This window comes from Diceros bicornis, chromosome 3 (assembly GCF_020826845.1).
Source record: "Diceros bicornis minor isolate mBicDic1 chromosome 3, mDicBic1.mat.cur, whole genome shotgun sequence".
In the NCBI taxonomy this organism is placed as follows: Eukaryota; Metazoa; Chordata; class Mammalia; order Perissodactyla; family Rhinocerotidae; genus Diceros; species Diceros bicornis.
In genome coordinates, this window is record NC_080742.1 from 94,651,284 (window position 1) to 94,669,490 (window position 18,207).

Sequence of the window (18,207 nt, forward strand, 5' to 3'; positions counted from 1 at the left end):
TAATAATACGTACCTCAAGCTGCTGTAAGGCTAACCGGCGTAGTTCCTAACTCTCCGTAAGTGGTACACACCGTTATAATTGGCGCCGAGCTTTAGAGAAAATGGGAGGACACCCTGGATTCAGGTGATGTGACTCAGTGTAAGCAGTGATACCCCAGCTCCCTGCATCGACAGAGGTGCAGAAGGCCATCATCTTCCTAACTACTCCTGAGTTTTCTTTACATTATAGTTCTGTCATTTGATTGGAAATAAACTCAGAATATCATATTTACACTCCAAGTATAAAAATAATTAAAAAGAAAAATTTTGTTTGGAAAGAGTATTTTTGATGAGCAGAGCTGTGGTTGCCATGTGCCTTCCCTAAATATCATGACTAAGAGAAAGGCACGTGGATCTTTGCTAAGAAGTCAAGAAAAAGGAGGGATGGCCAAAAGTCTTCAAACACCTAGCGCTCCAGTGACACTGTTTTATTTGTGAGGGTTTGCTTAATCTTGCTGTTTCTGTCTGACCTCAAGTCTTTCCATCTTTTGACCTCAGAACCATTATCTAATAATACTCATCAGCCTTGAAATTTAAAATTTCATTTTTACATCATTTTGTCCCATTTCTTCCAAATTACCAAGCGCAAAAACTTACTTTTTTTCAAACTTTATGACTGAATTCATTGAACCAGTTTGTCTTCAAAGGTTTACTTTTCTTCGTAGACGTGAGAGGCCTCACGTAGTTGGTTTCCCTTATTCTCAGGAGACAAACCAGTTAAGCTAAAGCTAATTTTGTATGCAACTAGGCTTCCTATCCTCCTCCAGTGGGTCAGCTCCGATTAGAGTGAAATCAGGAATAGGCGGGCAGCATGCATTTTAAATCGCCGCCCGTGGTCTCCATTATTTCTAAACAAAGGCACCATTAGAACAGGGATATATTTGCAGACATTTCTTTACATCTTGGACTATAGAAAAATGAGAAATTAGAAAGAAGTGATTATTTTAAACCCTCCCCAAACTATGGAACAAAAGAAACGGCAATAGACAGGGAAATATTGGAGTTTAAAAAATTGATGTGCGTGGCTGTGGAGCTATATTTCTGGAGGAAAATGTTACAAGCCGAAAAGGCAAATGATCAAGTTGGGCACAGGAACAATCTCACTTCCTGAGCTAGGGTCCTCTACGTTAGACACGAGAGCAAAGCCTTACAATACCAGGAACCCTTGCCTTCAGACTGGCTTTCTTCAAACCCTTGGCCTGGGTGCTGAAAACAGCATAGAGCCTTTTGGAAAATCCTTCACTTTGAGCCGTCACAGCATTTCACGTGAAGTGCCGTCCTTCCCTGTGTTGGCTCCTTTCCTGCCACTGGGAGTTGCTTTCGCAGCTTCCTTTGTGTCAAAGACAGATCAGTGAGCAAACTCTTGGGCAAACTAGGGCTCGGCATGTCACTAAGCAACAAATGCTTTCCAGAAAGCCATTTTGAGTTGTTCCAGAAAGTGTGTGTGTGTGTATACACCCATACATGTTTCCTGGGGAAATATATGCACACATATTTACATACATACTTTCCAAAAATACACACACACTCATTTTCTGGAAAACCATTTTGAGATTGATTTTGTGTATATGGGGAGAGAGAGTTATAGACCCATAGAGAAAACCTTTTGCAAGTAATTTTAATTTATTTCATGTAAGAATAAATTTATTTTACACAACAATGAGTAAATCTATTCTTTTTCTGCAGATGTGGTACAAAAAGAGGAACGTGTTTGAAGAATCTACAAAGAGGGGAAAGCTTCTAATAGAGGGGAAAAAATATTAAAATAAAATTTTAGTTGTCGGTTTTATAATTGAACCTGTCTCCTCATTTGAAAATATTGTTTTCATTGACATAGAAGGAAAAGAGGATCTGCCAAATGCCCCATAGTGGTGATTTCCCCGAACAAATTACAAACATACACAAGATTTTTCAGGAGGGTTCTCACCGCAGTGGGGGCACAGAGTTCCGTCATTCAAGGCCATGCGTAATAATGCAATGAAGGAGTGGCCTTAATTCACTCTTTTTCTACTTTTTCCTTTCTCTTCTTCTCATTTTTACTTCCTTTCTCCTTTTCTCCTTCTTCCACCACAGGGCAGACAAAGCATAATAACTTTAATGAAAATCTCATTTTCAGGAACTCTGGATCATTTGTAATCCTGAACTTATTTTTGTCCAAAAGGTACTGATAGCCAATTATTTATTAACTTTTTGAGGTGAATCTTTGCTTTTTACCCCATATTGTATCTTTTTTGGAGAAACTACCCTTGAAAAATTATAGATGGTAATAGAAATACATTGCCAACATGTCTTGGATTTTCTTTTGGGGAAGGTAGCGGGGCCTATAACTGAAAAAAATAAGAAGATGGCCAAACTGGTCCATAATACCATTAATTCATTCATTAATTCAATAAGTATGCATTAAATACTTAATATGTGCCAAGAGTTGTGCTGGACTCTGGAGATACAAAATCAAATAAAATGCTGTGTTGGCCTCAAGGAACCCTTGGTCTTCAGTGTATGTGTATGTAAACTACCAATTGTAGTTTAGTGTGAGAAAGCCTTTGTGATTACTATATTTTGAATTTATTTCATAGAAGAATGAATGTTTAAGTCTAGTTCTCACAGAAACAAGTGATAACTAGTGCAAAACAAAGCTAGGCGGGTCATTGCCAAACCAGAAAGGCAGCCCGGTGTGGGGATGTGCAGACTCAGCTCTTGGCCCGGGGAGGAGCCCAGCGGCCCTTGGCTTGTCCACTTCTTGGACTCTGTATGGCATCGCAAACAGTTTTCAGTCAGCATCTTTATTTTTCAAGAGGCGTAGTGTGACCTACCTACTCAATGTTGAGAAACCTTGTGAAGCATCAGATAACTTTACTGCGACATAACTGAGTTCTTGAGTGGCATGAAGTAGAATGCCATTAGCCTCTAATACTTCATACATTCATGCCCCATTCAAGAGAGCAGCCCTAGATGAGTTTCTTTAAATCACTCTGTGCTTATGTAACCATCAAAATCACCCACACGAGTCCACTTTCCATCTGATGAGTGAGACTCCAGCTATGATTGTCCACCCACATTAAAGCTACCTATACAGTGTGGCATGTTCTCTAAAGACGGCAGAAAGTTCAACGATGGTTTATGTTGATTGAAGGACAGTTCAGGGCTGGGTTAGAACATTTCAACAAATCTCGAGGCTTAATTAACATACCAAATAAAGCAGCCATGTAGACAAAATGGCTGAGATAGGAGGAATAATAAGCAAAGTTATTACCTATGGTTCCATTTATCTTCCTTGGTCATGGAAAATAACATTTCAAAAGACATGCCCAGCTTTTATTACAAAAATCAGCGAATGGAAATGGCTTTGGATTTCAGGAAATGCATATGAATGCCTCAAATTCTAAGTCAACCATGACTTACAGATGTGGCCTTTTTTAATCAAAATAGAAATCATTTTAATATTAACAAAACTTTATCATAAATAATAGGATATTTCTGGATTTTCTGGTTGTTCTTTTCTATTAAAGTCATGCCTGGTACAAAAAATAGAATTTTATCACCTCAAAGAGTTAATTATGGGGGCCAGCCTGGAGGCATAGCTGTTAAATGCCTGTGCTCTGTTGCTGGCCGCCAGGGTTCGGATCCCGGGCACGCACCGATGCACCACTTGTCAAGCCATGCTGTGGCAGCGTCCCATATAAAGTAGAGGAAGATGGGCACAGATGTTAGCCCAGAGCCAGTCTTCCTCAGCAAAAAGAGGAGGATTGGCAGATGTTAGCTGAGGGCTGATCTTCTTCACACACAGAAAAAAAAGAGTTAATTGTGTTCTTATGCTTGTGGGTACTAAGCGATCAATGGCTACCTGGTACCTAGTTTCCTTTTAAAATTCCCAATGAAACTGGTAAGCAAATCACTTTGTGGATTTCAATGAAAGCAGCTAACAGATTTGCATAAGCATGGCCAAAAGGGAGGAAAGAACATTGGCTTTGAATTCCGCAAGATCTGTAGTTGACCCTCTCTCTCAGATTAGCAGGGTGACCTTGGGCAAATTATTCCCCTAAACCTCAGGTACCTTATCTTTAAAATAGGGATGATAATATCTATCTCAAAAATGTTGCTGTTGAGTAATTAAGTTAAATAAGATATGAAAATTGCCTACTGTGACTGACACATGGTAGGAACTCAATAGAAGGTCATGTCCTTATGGCGTGTAAATGTGTATCTGGCTCCAATTCAAAGTGTACTCACGAACCAACAAACTTTCTATGAGTGCCTGCTTTCACTAGATTCTGGGGCTATAACAGTGATTAAAAACACCGCTTGTCCTCAAGGACCTTAACGGTCAATAATTCTATTTGGCTCCATCAGATCAGCTGAGCAAAGCAAGAAAATATGGGAAGAAAAATTAGCGTTACGTATAGAGCAAAGAAGAAGCAACTTGCTACTTATCAACAGAATGTTACTGCACAAAGGGTGCGATCTGCTAGCCACGAGACAAAAGCCAATCATCAAGAGGCAAGATGGTGGCAAAGAAAGGGCAGTTTATTACAGCTTGCTAGCAAGAGGGAAGATGGCCAACTCATGTCCAAAAGCATCATCTCAAGGGGACATAAAACCTTACAGCAGTTATATAGGCTGGTGGGTTATAGGGGAGGGGGTTAGGAATGTCGACCCTCTGGTGTTACAGACTGGGAGTCGCCACACCAGATCTTTCAGTTTTCATTGATGATGGCTATCAGCATAGACACTCTGTTTGGGGGTCATCACATTCCTAAGAAACTCAAAAGAATAAAGTTATCATCTTATCACAGCTGGGAGGTACGTGCACAAGCAGGGGTCATAAAATCTACAGAGCAGTTAGACCTCCTGGAGGGTGCATATCCGGCTGGTTTAGTTAGTCAGAGGTCATTCAAAGTTGCAATAGGGTTTCTTTTCTACAATATGGCTTCCCTTATGTCAACCTTGTCTTGAGCCAGTATCAAGAATGGATAGAAGCAGCCTAGTGTCTAGAAAAGGCAGGAATTATGTAATTAAATCTTTTTACAAATAAATAATTAAACAAACAATTCCTAAAGTCAATGGCTTCATAGCAAACTCTGAAGTTAGTAGAACAGAGGTAAAATGAGACAGAGACATTTGATTGGGGACAAGTTTACCAGTTAAAGTTGTTCAAGCAATTAACCAATCTGTCTAAATATGTTCCCGTTTACTAAGCTTACTAAAGGAGAAAAAGCAGTAGAAATTCAGAACAACCCTCAGGCTGTAAGTCATTTAATTCTTTTGGATATATTATTCTAAATGTATCTTATAACACTTTCATTAATAAACTGCTGTTATAATTAATGATGATGTCTAAATCGATGGAATAGCATTTCTCTCACGAAGCCCACTTTACAAAGGGAATGAAACTGAATAATGTCAACTAAGAAAGGTCAATATGGACGGACTAGTTGAGGAATGTACTGTTGCTATAAAAAAATTCAAATTCAGTTCAGCTCAATTCAATAAATATTTATTGCGTTTCTGCTGGAGGCCAGGGTCTGGCTAAGGCTACAAGACAAAGTTCTTACCCTCTACAGCTCACATTCTAGGAAGGAGCCAGATGCATCAAGAAGGCATACGACTTTGACTTCCTCGTCCCTCCCTTCACAGTATGAAAGAGTTGGTGGTGGGCCCACTATGTTGCCTGCTTATTTGCAAAAAGCTTTCTACATGGAAATGTATACATGCATACATATATATACAGCCTACAAATGGTCTTCCAAAACTATTTGTGTGTGTACAAATATTTGTGTCTGCATATATATTTTTTCCAGAAACGGGACAATAGTGTTGCATTAATGTTGGTTTCCTGACTTCAGCTTGCTCTCAGATGGTTCAGGAATTAGTCTTATTTTATATCTATATAATACACAAACACACACACACACACACACACACAGAGAAATGTGGTGAAATGTTAAAAGTTAGGGAATCTGGATATGGAGGAGATGAGAGCTGTTTGTACTAATCTTGCAACTTTTCTGTAAATTTGAAATTATTTCAAAGTATATTGTTATTCTAAAAATTTTAAAAATAAGTGATTCAAGACCCTTCACGGCCTCAATCGTGCCTTCTTTTCCAGCAGCATCTCCTGCCGTGTATCATCCCACATTTAATATCAAGTTATACCCAACTACCTAGAACAACAATGCTCAACCCTGGCTGCACATTAGAGTAATCTGAGAAAATGTTGAAATATGCCAATAGGCAGGCCCTTCCCCAGGGAATTAAATTCAGTTAAATCAGAATTTCCGAGAGTTTGCCTCAGACACGTGTTTTTTAAAAGCACAGCCGAGGCTGAGAAGCTCTGACGTAAGTTCCTGAACACCACACTGGTTCACTCTTCCGTGCCTTTGTTCCCTCTGTTTCCCGCCCTTGGAGAGGGCTTGCCCACCTTGTCCATCTTGCAAATACATATTCCTTTGTCAGTACCCAACTCAGAGTCACCTTCTTAGTGAAGTAATCCAGACATTCCCACACCTACCCACAGAAAGAGCCAATCTTCCTCTCCTCCTGCTGTGTCTTTCTACACACTCGATTATCCTGGATCTCACGCTGTATTCTAATGATGTGTTTATTCTGTCTCCCAAACAACTGCGAACTCCTTTAGGGAAAAATCCTTGTCACGTTTGCTTTTGTTATCAGCATGGGCCTAGCAGGTGGTAGGATTCCAAGAAATGTTTACTAAATTAAAAGCAAACAAGGTTACACTTGTTGGACTAAAGCTGTAACAAAGAGCTGTGGGGGCACTTAAGGAGGAGCTCTTTACACAGCATGTGGCACTTAGGGAAGGAGATGGCGTTTAGGGGACTGGAAGAGTGAAGAAAGAATAGGACGGAAGGGTGGGTGAGAGATGGTTGGGAAGGAGATAGAAGTGTGATAAGCAAGTAACCCAGTCTGGCTGGACCACATGCAGAGTGCACAGAGAATGGGAGATGTGGCTGAGAAAGGAGCAGGTCCAGATGATGAGGGTAATGTAGGTCATTCTGGAAGTTGAGTCAGCATCTAGCACAGTGCCTGACTATATTGAGCATCTCAGTGTATCATTTCTGAGTGAATAATGAGTGAATTAATTTTTCTTATTTTTCCTTAAACTTTTTGGGATAGAGTCATGAAATCTGATTATAATTACTAACCTCCTCCCCAGGAAAATGCATTCACATATAATATTACCTGAAATTTCATAAGATTTACAGATTCTCTTAAATGTATCCAGTGGCCTCCCCCCCCCCCAAATAATATCCCAAACTTTAAGAAAAGGGATGAAATTTAAGTTTAGGAGCAACATGCTCAGATGAGTATGTAAGGAAGGTCACTCTGAAAGATTGAGAATAAGAGACTCCTCAGAGGACACCCTTTTCAAAGTCATCGCAGTTGTCAGAGTGAGGCCTGGGTGACTAAACTAGAGGCCTGACAGAAGAAATGCAGAGGAGAGAACAGATTCAAGAGACAGTTTCTAGGCGATGGAAACAGAGAGCTCAGGGCGACTCCTGGCTTTCTGCCTTTGAGTGACCAGACAGACGAGGTGTCATTTGTCAAACTAGAAAATTCAGGGAGAGGAACTGATTCGTAGGCAACAATTAATTCAATTTTGTGTCTTGAGTTTGAATTTCCCAAGGAAGCACTAGGTGGAGTTTCCCTATAGGGGGCTACAGGTCGGGGGCGACGGAGATATGGCTGTCCCAAAGGATTTAGAGTAAGAACAGGGCTGACAGCAAAGTCTCAGCACAACGTTTTCAGAATACACCGAGGAAGAAGAGCCGTTGAAGGGAACTGACAAGGAATGTCAAAAGATGTAAAAGGAAAATCAAAGAGAATTTCAAAAGGCTCAAAATGTCCATTCAGTCAAATAAAGACAGAGTTTGTCCTTTCAGTTGGGTAATTAGGAAGTTCATGGTGACCTCAGTGAGAGCAACTCAACTTCATGAATGGAAGCCAGATAAAGCTCCTGAGGAAGTGAAAATACAGAGGCTAGTGGGCTTCTGGAATTTTCCCTCTGAAGGAAAATCTAACTGGATCACTGGACAGCATTCTAGCCTATTGACCAGTTCGTCCTTCTTGAAAAATCCTCTTCCCTTGGCTTCACTAATACCACATGTTCTAGTTGTTCCTCCTAATGACTCTGATTCCTTCATCTCTGTCTCTCCTTTGAAAGCTCATTTCCTCTTACCCATCTTTAAAATGTTGACTTTCTCGAGGCTTTGTCCCAGAATTCTCTTTCTTCTCTCTTTAGACACTTCTTTTAGGCAACCCATCCATGCTTGTGGTGTTAAATACCATCTATAATAATCATTCTAAAATCTGTATTTCTATCTCAGACCTCTCTTCTGTATATTGAAATGCCTATCTGATATTTCTCCTTCTCAGAGTCAAAGGCACCTCAAACTTTACCTGTTGAAAGCTGAACTCATGATACTTGCCACATCCCCACCCCAACCAGGACCACCTCTGTGGTTCCATTATCAGAGGGGTCACCACCATCCATCCAGAAATACAGGAGTCTTGCTTAACACCTCTCCTTCACTCCCAGCTTCTTAACTATTCCCAAGCTCTGTGCACTTTACCCCTTGAATGTCTCTTTATTCTAACTACTAGTCCAATGGATTTGTAAGCAATGATGAGTGGTCCAAAGCATCATCACGTTCACTCTGTCTCATTACAACAGCCTCTTCAATGGTCTACCTATCCCCTCTCCTCTCCCTCCAATCCATTCATACCAGTCTGCAGCCAGAATGGTCTTTTAAAACTGCAAATTAGATTACGTCACCTTTGCTTAATACCCTTCAGTTACCCATTACTTTCTTTACTAAGATCAAAATCCTCAAAATGCCATTCCCTTTCTCTCTAGCCTCACTTCATGCCACTCTCCTCTGAGTTTTAGCCATCTTGACCTTTTTCACGTTTGTCCTCAATATTCCCTCCTTCCTCTGGGCTTTTGCACATGTTCTCTCTTCCTAGGATGTTTCCCTACCCCCAGTCCTAGTTAAATCTCATTCTCCTTCAGTGATTAACTTAAATATCATTTACTCCCTGTTGAATCTCTAATAGCTTCATGGCTCATAGAAGGCACTTAATAAATATTTGAAAGAATTTATGAAAAATACTGGGTGCTAGCCAGAGGAAGATGAAGGTTCAAGAGAGAGGTTCTTTAAGATGGGAATGATTTAAAGCCCACAACAATGAAATGACTTGCCTGGCCAGATTCAAACAGCTAGTTGGTGGCAAAGCCAGGACTAAAGCCTACATCTTTTGATTCCTGCCCTCACAGGTACCACATTAATCCCTTACTGTCTGTCTCAGGTGCAGTTTGCTGCCGTGGAGTCCTCATCTCACTTGCTCTTTCTAAAGCATTCTAACCTGTTAACCGCCATATATACCAGTAATGCTTATTAACACAGTTTTAGAAGCATGACCCTGGAAATTTTGGATGCAAACCATCTTCCTGTTTAAGACTGTAGTGAAGTTGTTCAGTGCTGTTGGCTCTTAAACTCCAAGTGAGAAGGCCCCCTGGCTCCTACATAGTCAACACACAGACCATATAGCTTATTGATGTTTAAAGTAATATACTTTACTCTTGTGTCTCGTGGGTAGCACATGCCATTCAGGCTAAACTTAAGACATTTTTCTTTGGTATTTTTTCTGCTTTGTACAGATTCAGACACTTAAAGCTTATTATATAGAAACTGACCTGGAATCACCTGGCCTTTAGAGAGAATGGTGGAAAAGTGGTTACAATAGATGTGTATTCACCTGGGGAAACAGAAGAAGCGGAAGTGAACATTAACCCATCCTGGGTCCAATGTTATTAGTCCAAAATGATTACAGTAAATTGGAGGAAACATCAGACAAACAGAATAAAACATTCAGGAGGGAAATTCAGAGTGGTGCACTTGAGGAATAAAGCAGATTTTGCCAATATTGGGCCAGGAGAGAAACTGGTTGTATTTTAGAAAAGCAGGGCCTTGGAAGTACAACAGGAAACAAGTTTAAACAGAGCTGGGCCTTGCAGATTGCCCTGGAAGGAGCCAGGCCTTAAGCGGAATCAGGAAGCGTGCAGAGGGGTAATTTTCAAGGTCTCTAGGAGCAGAGCTCCATAAAATTCACTTAACTTTTTTACTGGATGATTAATTAAAAAGCAGTTAATGAGAGTGATCATTCTGGGTAGTGGAATTCAGCCATGAAAGAGTTTAATTACCCTGAGGCTGGGGCTCAGGCCTGTGCTTCCTCTAGTGCGGTGTCTGTTCCCCAGCATTTCCTCCTGGATTTTATAGAAGCTGAACAGCGCTTTCAGAATCTGGGATGGCTGGGACGAGGTAGAAGAGAGCTTTGGAAGGCAGGAAGGAGTAAGCAAATATTAAAGTGTTTGTTTACAGCAGAAGGTAAAATGTAGGAAGCCTGCTGTTATGCACTGAATGCTTGTGTCCCCCAAAATCCGTATGTTGAAGCTCTAACCTCCAGTGCGATGGTTTTGGGGGTGGCGCCTTTGGAGATAATTAGGTGCAGGTGAGGTCATGAGTATGGGGCCCTCATGATGGGATTGGAAGATGGCTCTTTGCAAGCCAGGAAGAGAGCCCTCACCAGGAGCCGACTTGGCTGGCGCCTTGATCTTGGACTTACAGCCTCCAGAACTGTGAGAAATACATTTCCATTGTTTAAGCCACCCAGTTATGGTAATTTTTTATAGCAGCCTGAGCTGACTAAGACACTGGCCACAATGGGGGCTCAATAAATGTGGTTTGCTTGAATGACTGGGTCAGTGATTGAGTGAGTGGAAGAAGATCATGTGCTAGAGGCAGTTCACACCGGCTGGGAGACCAAATGTGAACATCTCTTCTCAACTGGATATTTAGTGATGCTGTGTTGGCAGCCTGAAATCAGCCAAGATGAGAGTATTTACACCATGGGAATAGGCAAACACTACAAATCAGGGTTTTTCACCCTGGAGAGCCAGTTGTTTAACATTTACCGGCATGCTACTGGATAATTTAGATGAAATCCTTGTGGTAACAGAGTTCCCTAGAGTTATCGCATTCAAAGTAAACCTTAACATTTTGTTGTGTTGTTGTTGTTTCTGTTTTAATTACTAATACACAGTGGCACTCTTCAATTATCTTTTATTACCCATCCAGAGTGATTCAGCATTTGTGGACTCTCCTGGCAAACTAACCATCATTTAAAGCATTGTTTCTATGGGGAAATATTTCCAAGTTGCAAGTTACTGACTTTAAAATAAACTTTTGGAAAAGAGCTCATTTGTAAGTTGTGGACTTTTCAATTCTGGGTCCTCATGGGGAAGTTAGAATCAAAAAGAATCATGTTGGTTTTTAAAATATAGGTTGCAAAATACATCCTAAGTGAAAAGTCAAAAGGAATAGAATTATTGAACTTGGAGGAGCAATTTAATAACGGGGTGAGTGTCAGCTGTTTGTTTTCCTCCTGTAAGCATCAGGGATTTGGTTAGACAAGGGGAAGAATATCTTTATGATATTATTCTGGGACGGACGGTTTGTGGAATTTATTCCAAACGTTTGCAAACTTTTTTTCCTCAATTAGGTGTAATTTACATATGACCCACTTTGAGGACCAAGAAATGGTTAAGACAAGATTCCTTGTCTGCTTCAAGGTTCCTGTCACCTTTACAACCCTAAGTCTACAGATGGCCTAATATATTTCAAAATTTTAAGAAACATGATATAATTCAAGAAATCTCTTTCAAAATACATCTTGGAATAACTAGACCCAAAATTTATCATTTTTTCTACCCAAAACATGAATATCATAAAACTTAACCTATCTCATATTAGTATAAAAACCATAAATCAAGTATTCTAAATCAATACTTTTTGATCATTTAATGAGAGAAAAGATGTTATTTGGGGCTTGTTAAATTAGTGTTATTTTAGGTATTCATTCAGAAGGGATGGGAGGATTACTTTCCTAAATGGTATTATAGTGCCCTGATTTGGCATTTCCTTACAATGACCTGTGACAATGAAATGACAGCTGTAAATCTGCCGCTTCGAACCTGAAATGGTTCACAGCACTCCCAGGCACTGGTTTAAGAGTTGGTTTATGATGTGGGGTTTCAGAATAACACTTTTCAGCATGGTATAGCCCTTCCTCCAAAACTGACATAATCCCCATAAAGCTTTTTAACGATAACCCTTAAAATACACCAAAAGTATTCTCTGTGGCATATTTTTGTTTGTTTATCTAAAATCCTTAGCTTTCTGAATTTCCCTTCATGATCTGCCTTGGGATGATCGTCACCAGTTTAGCTGAGAAATGAGTAACGTCTCCCCCTGGCAGGGCCGCTCAGCTACCTGCTCCACCAGGGACACCCTCCTGCCTCAGCCTCGGCTCTGAGGATCTCAAACTCGTGTGTGCGTGAGCATCTCCTGGGGAGCCTGTTACCCGTGCTGACTCTAAAGACCTTCTGAGTCAGACCATCTGAGCTAAATTCTGGGGCTGAGCCTGGGGGCCAGCATTTGAACGGGCTCCCAGGCAAGTGCTCTGAGAACTGTGGTGAGGGGCTGAGTGCCACCCGCTCTCTGGGCGTGGGATAACTGGAGAGAGCCTGGCATGGGGAAGCGGAGGTCCATGCCGTCCATGCGCTGCGTCTGTAACTCAGGTGCCTGTGGCCTCCGTGGCTTTACCTGCTTTCTCAGCCTCTGCTGCCCTCCCTAGGTTCTTCGCTCCTCAATCTTGAGTTTCAAGTGCCTGATACATTTACCTCTTCCTATACATTGGCCCTGTTCGCTCCCCTCTGGCTTGTTTGAACCCTCCGGATTTGATCTCTAGCCTCCGCCCACCCTCTCTCCAGGTCTACCTCTTCTCTCCTGCAGGACCCAAACCTGGTAGGACCTCTCTGCTGGCAAAGTGAACCCCTTGGTGTGTTGGCTCCAGGTGGCCTGCCCTGTTGCTCTCCCTGACTCGTCCCCACCATCTGTTAGATGCTTTCACAGCAGCCCATCCTGGGAAATGTCCATCTACCCCACTAGGCTCTGAACTGCTGAGGGCCAGGATCACCTCTGTCCCATTCACTGTTTTCCCAGCACACAGCCTGAACTATAGTGGGAGCCTAATGAATCTTGCATGAACGACTGATATTGTAAAAGGAGTGGATGAATTTCACTGGGGTGGCAGGATGCCTCAGATTGCAGACTGCCTCCCCTCCGAGTGCTTTTGCACGCTGCTCCCTCAGCTAGAAAGCTGCTCTTCCTCTCCACCTTTACAGAGCGACCCGCCTCTGGCTCTTTGGGTCCCGGCTTCCATGTCTTTTTGCCCAGGAAGTGTAGCAGGGGCCCTGGAGACAGGGCTGGCGCCCCTGGTATGCCAGGTTCCTCTCTGTATATGCCTGATCCTGTACTTACCACACTGCCTTCTAACGATGGCTGTTCTAAATCCTCCTCTTAGTCAAGAGCTCCTTGAGAGCAAGGATTGTAACCTCAGCACCCAGCATAGTGCCTGGCACAGAGCCGGCAGCAATAGGTGTTCACACAAAGAGTGGAAAAGCCAACTCAGGATCTTCCAGACAGTGACATGGGGGTTCTTATCACACAGCCTGCAGCGTAAACCACCCTAACACCCACCATACTGGATTCAAACTGTTGATGTGTCTCCTCCCACACTCACTGCTGGACAGAAAACTCTTCAAGGGCGGTGACATGTTTTATGCATCTTGACATTCCAGTAAGTCATTCAGTGACTAGCGTGGATTAAGTGTTTGTTTAACCCTGTTTCCCAACAAGGACACTTTTGGCATTTTGAGCAGGAAAATTCTTAATTGCATAAGATAGTCCACACATTGCAGGACATTCAGCAGTCCTACCCTTGCCCTCTAAATGCCAATAGTACCCCCCATAATTTGGACAGCATCCCCCCATACACACACACACACACACACACACACTCACACACACATTTGCCAAAGTCCTTGGGGTGGGAGAACCAGGAGGAGACTAGAACTGCCCGTACTTGAGAGCCTGTAGTTCACTGAACTTCACCACAACTCAGTGAGAAGCAGACTACTGTGGGCTCTGTAACAATGCCAGGGTGACTTACCGGAGTACTGTGTGTGTGTGATGGTGTGAGGTGGGGGTAGGGGGTGGCATCTGTGGCCCTCAATAGAAAATGGAAGCCTATCTTTGTAATATAACTAATCTTTATTGAACACTTATCGTATGTTCCAGGCACTAAGCTAAGTGTTATACATGAGTTATTTAATCCTCACAACAACCTACAAGGCTCTGTTTTTCAGAGAAGGAAACTGAGGCTTAGCGAGTTTTAAGCCATGACGAAGTTAACACAGTTGGTAAATGGCAAGGCCAAGGCTCACCCGCAGGTGTCTGGCTCCCAATCCTGAATTGCTACTCTGTGCTGACTCTGCTAGACTTCTTTAACAAGAGAAAACTTCAAAACCCCCAGATGAAAGAATCCTTTTAAAATTTGTCCTCTCCTGTTAATGATAATGTAGAGCAGTGTTTCACAATATACATTCCGTGTAGTGTTAATTTAGAGAGATGTCAAGTCTTATGAGAAGAACGGGTTCCCTGGGCAAAGATGTTTGAGAAATGCCTTCAGAAGGGCACTCACAGAGGACAATGAGGCAGTAACCAATCCTGTAACCAAACTAACACATCTTGACAGGGTGCCTCAGCCTTTCCTAGGAGTCAGGAGGTGATTTTAGGACATGGGGAGCAAACAATGGGAAAACCACAGCAGGAGCTTGTCTGCCATGAAATGATTAAAAACCAATTAGCCCTGGTTAGGCTTCAGGAAAAGATTGATGACGGGTTAGTGACCTTTCTTGTAATTTCTTAACAATAATAATAACAATAGGTATTATTTATTATGTGCTAATTACTTCTAATTATCCTTTGTAATTCTCGCTATTATCTGCCTTTCACATATAAAATACTGAGACCTAGAGAAGCTGGTTAAGCAACTTCCCCTAAGGCACCATAACTAATTAATGGCAGCGCCAAATTGGAACTCACTTCTCTCTAACTTCACATCTCGTGATTTTAGACGCTATACCCAAAGCCTCCCAGGACGTAGTCAGGGTTTTGTCAAGGGCTTTCCTATGTGAGTGTCCAAAGCAAAAACAATCTCAGAGAGGATGCCCATGAGCTCCTGGCATTGCTTGTTGATATTATAACACTGCCTTTATTTTCAGTGTTTCTTTTCAGCCTAAATTAGTTATTTGGTCTGAGTACTAAACATGAAATTTTTTCTGCTCTGATTTACACTCCTTAATTTTACTGTTATATTTTAAGTTTATAGATCACCATACTGTTACATGCTTTTTAAAATTTCTTTGACAGAGTATTCATGATAATGAAGTAACATCCATCTGCATAGAAGTTTACCCTGTCTGATTCCCTTCCTGGAGGAAGAGTATGCCTTCCTCCAGCCATGACAACATGAACAGTCTACCCAAGTTTCAATTGTTGGTGGTATCAGCATCAGACTTCTCCTCGTTTTTCAATTTTCTCTTTCCTTTTCTTTTCAACAGATGTTGGCGCATATTTCGAAGAGGGGATGTGGCTACGGTATAACTTCCAGGCATCCGGGGTCAGTGCCAAAGAATCGGGCAGTAGATCGGAGAGCTCCCCCGATCAGCAGAACTCGCTGCCGGACCTGGCCCACGAGGAGATCCGTTTCAGCTTCAGCACCACCAAGGCGCCCTGCGTTCTCCTCTACGTCAGTTCTCTCACCACCGACTTCTTGGCAGTTCTCGTCAAACCCACCGGTAAGGACAAGTATACCAAGCCTGCTGCCATTTAATGTTGGGTGGACAGAATGTTCTAGTAAGAGTCTGGATTGTTTCGGGCTTATCCTTTATTCCCCACAGGACATTAAGCAAGTTATCTAAGTCTTTGAACCTCATTTCTCTATATGAGTGCCAGGAAAGCAATTGTCAGTTTAGGCTTTATAGCAATGTGTTATAGCAGTAATGTCACCAAGGCATGTCGAGTTCTCTACAAGAAACATATTACATGAATATGAGATGGTTTCCTATGTATTATGATGATTTTTGTTCCTATCAAATAAATATATTCACTACTGCTATACTAAACAGAGATGAGCTTTGAAGTAGTAAAATTAATTTAATATAAATCAATGAATTATCCTGATTTATGGTAATGTATCTGTAAGTTCCTACAGAACATAGGAACTTTCAATAGAAAGAGAGAATCGGAGATGTTTTCATTCCTAAACCCTCTCAGAATTTTACATTCATAAGATATATCGCCGGCACAAGGGTGCTTAAAGCAGAGGTGTATTTATACTTGTGACATACGGGACCATCTTGATCTCCAAATATGCATTAAGCCAGAGAGGGTCAGACAGTGTGACTAAATTAGGCATCCTAGTGAGAGTATACAGATGGGCTGGGGCCCTTGGAGAGAATAATAATCTTAAAACAAAAAAAAAACAAAAAAAGTAAGATACTTGACTTGTCCAATATCAGCTTATCTCTGTAAAAAATATGGAGAGAAAAGAAAAAGTAATAGTGTGCGCACAACATGTCTCTGGATTGTTGATTTGCTTCTCCTGGGTAATATACTTCTCTACATGTCGAATTTTCGCAATGAGTAAGTGTCACTGTTCGAATCAGAAAAGATAATAAGTAAAATCAGTAAGTGAGGGAGCAGAAGGAAAAAGAACATAACCTCTGCTTTCTGGGAGTTCATGAACTAAGTTTATTTCTCCTGGATCAGGTTAAATAGATTTTTAATCCATTGATGTTCTCCACACACATGTCCCAGCCTCTCAGTGTGAGGGAGGATGGTCTCATGTTTAGCTTGTCAAGAATTTAATGAACATGCCCCAATAGATGTTATATTGTCCACTCCTCAAGTCACTGCCACACTAAACTTTAGTGCCCAACTGTACTCAGTAACTCACATTCCCACAGCCTACACCTGCCCCTACGAGCACTCATGCTTGTGTTTGTGGGCATGTGTTGTGTGCAAGGGTTTTGATTAATTGTTTCCATATTAATGGCTGCCATTAATGGCTGTGCTGTGTTTCACGTGCATTAATTCCTATGAACACAGAACTCTATGATGTAGATACCATTCTTATCACCTTTCTACAGATGACAAGACTGAAGTGTAGACAGGTTAAGTGACTTGCACTTCAGCTGGCGATGGCAAAACCAGGGTTTCTCAGCCCAGATGTCTGATTCTAGGCCCAGAGTTCTCAACCACTCTCTATACAGTAGAGATCTCTAGAACACTCTCAGTGCATTTGGAAAGCATAGGCAGTTGGTTTCTGTCTAATTTTTGCAAGGCTATCCTCAAACTGCTGATGAAAATTTGGCTTTTTCACACTGGAAATATTGCATTGTTTATTAATTGAGACTTAAAGTTAGAAAAATTTGAAAACTTCATTCAGAAAAAAATCAATAAGGATTATGCCAAAACATCAGGAAAAAAAAGACTATAAAAAGTCTTAACTAAGTACCCAGGCATCCCTCAAACTTTACATATTGGAAGCTGTGTTGTCATCAGCATTCCCCAGAACCAGCCCTGCCCCCAGACCCTCTTGTTCTGACAGTGCTGCCCTCCTCAGACACCTGAATTCACAAGTCTGGTGTCATTCATGAATGCTGCCTCCTTCCCCGTCTTGTGTGCCGTCCAGGCAGACCAGTCCTGTGGATTCTATTCTCATCATGTCCTTCAAGGGGGTCCCTTTCTTTCCTTCCCCATTCTACTGTCCCGGCAAACGTCTTCTAATTCAGTGCTTCCCGACGTTGTCCATGTCGTGGCACAAATAGGAAATGATTATATTTGAATGCACATGGATAAATGGATGAGGTTGTGTGCGAGGCCGCCAACCCGGTGTCTCCAGCAGGTCTGCTGGGATCTGAGGGGATCCGTGCTCGTGGCACCCTGCTACCCCTTCCTCAGATAGCAGGGTGCCTCAGCACGTCCACCAGGAAGCTCTGTCCCAACCCATCTCTCTGCTTCCAGTCACTCCCACCTTAACCTTACCCACCACAGACAGAGCAGGTCTTCATTGCACACAATATCCTTTATCATACAATCAGTGGTGCCCCCTCCCCAGTAACGACAGGAGAAATCCCGAATCCTGCAGGTCCAGTCGAGACCCACGAGCCTCGTGGGTAAGAGC

At 41.9% G+C, this 18,207-nt stretch overlaps 1 protein-coding gene across 1 annotated transcript in view; it reads left to right on the forward strand.

Moving 5' to 3' along the window:
* CNTNAP2 (contactin associated protein 2) overlaps nt 1-18,207 on the forward strand; it is an 815,107-nt gene that overhangs the window by 649,506 nt on the left and 147,394 nt on the right. Inside the window, exon 11 of the mRNA XM_058532231.1 lies at nt 15,581-15,817. Within this exon, the coding sequence (XP_058388214.1) occupies nt 15,581-15,817 (237 nt within the window). The remainder of the gene's footprint in view (nt 1-15,580; nt 15,818-18,207) is intronic.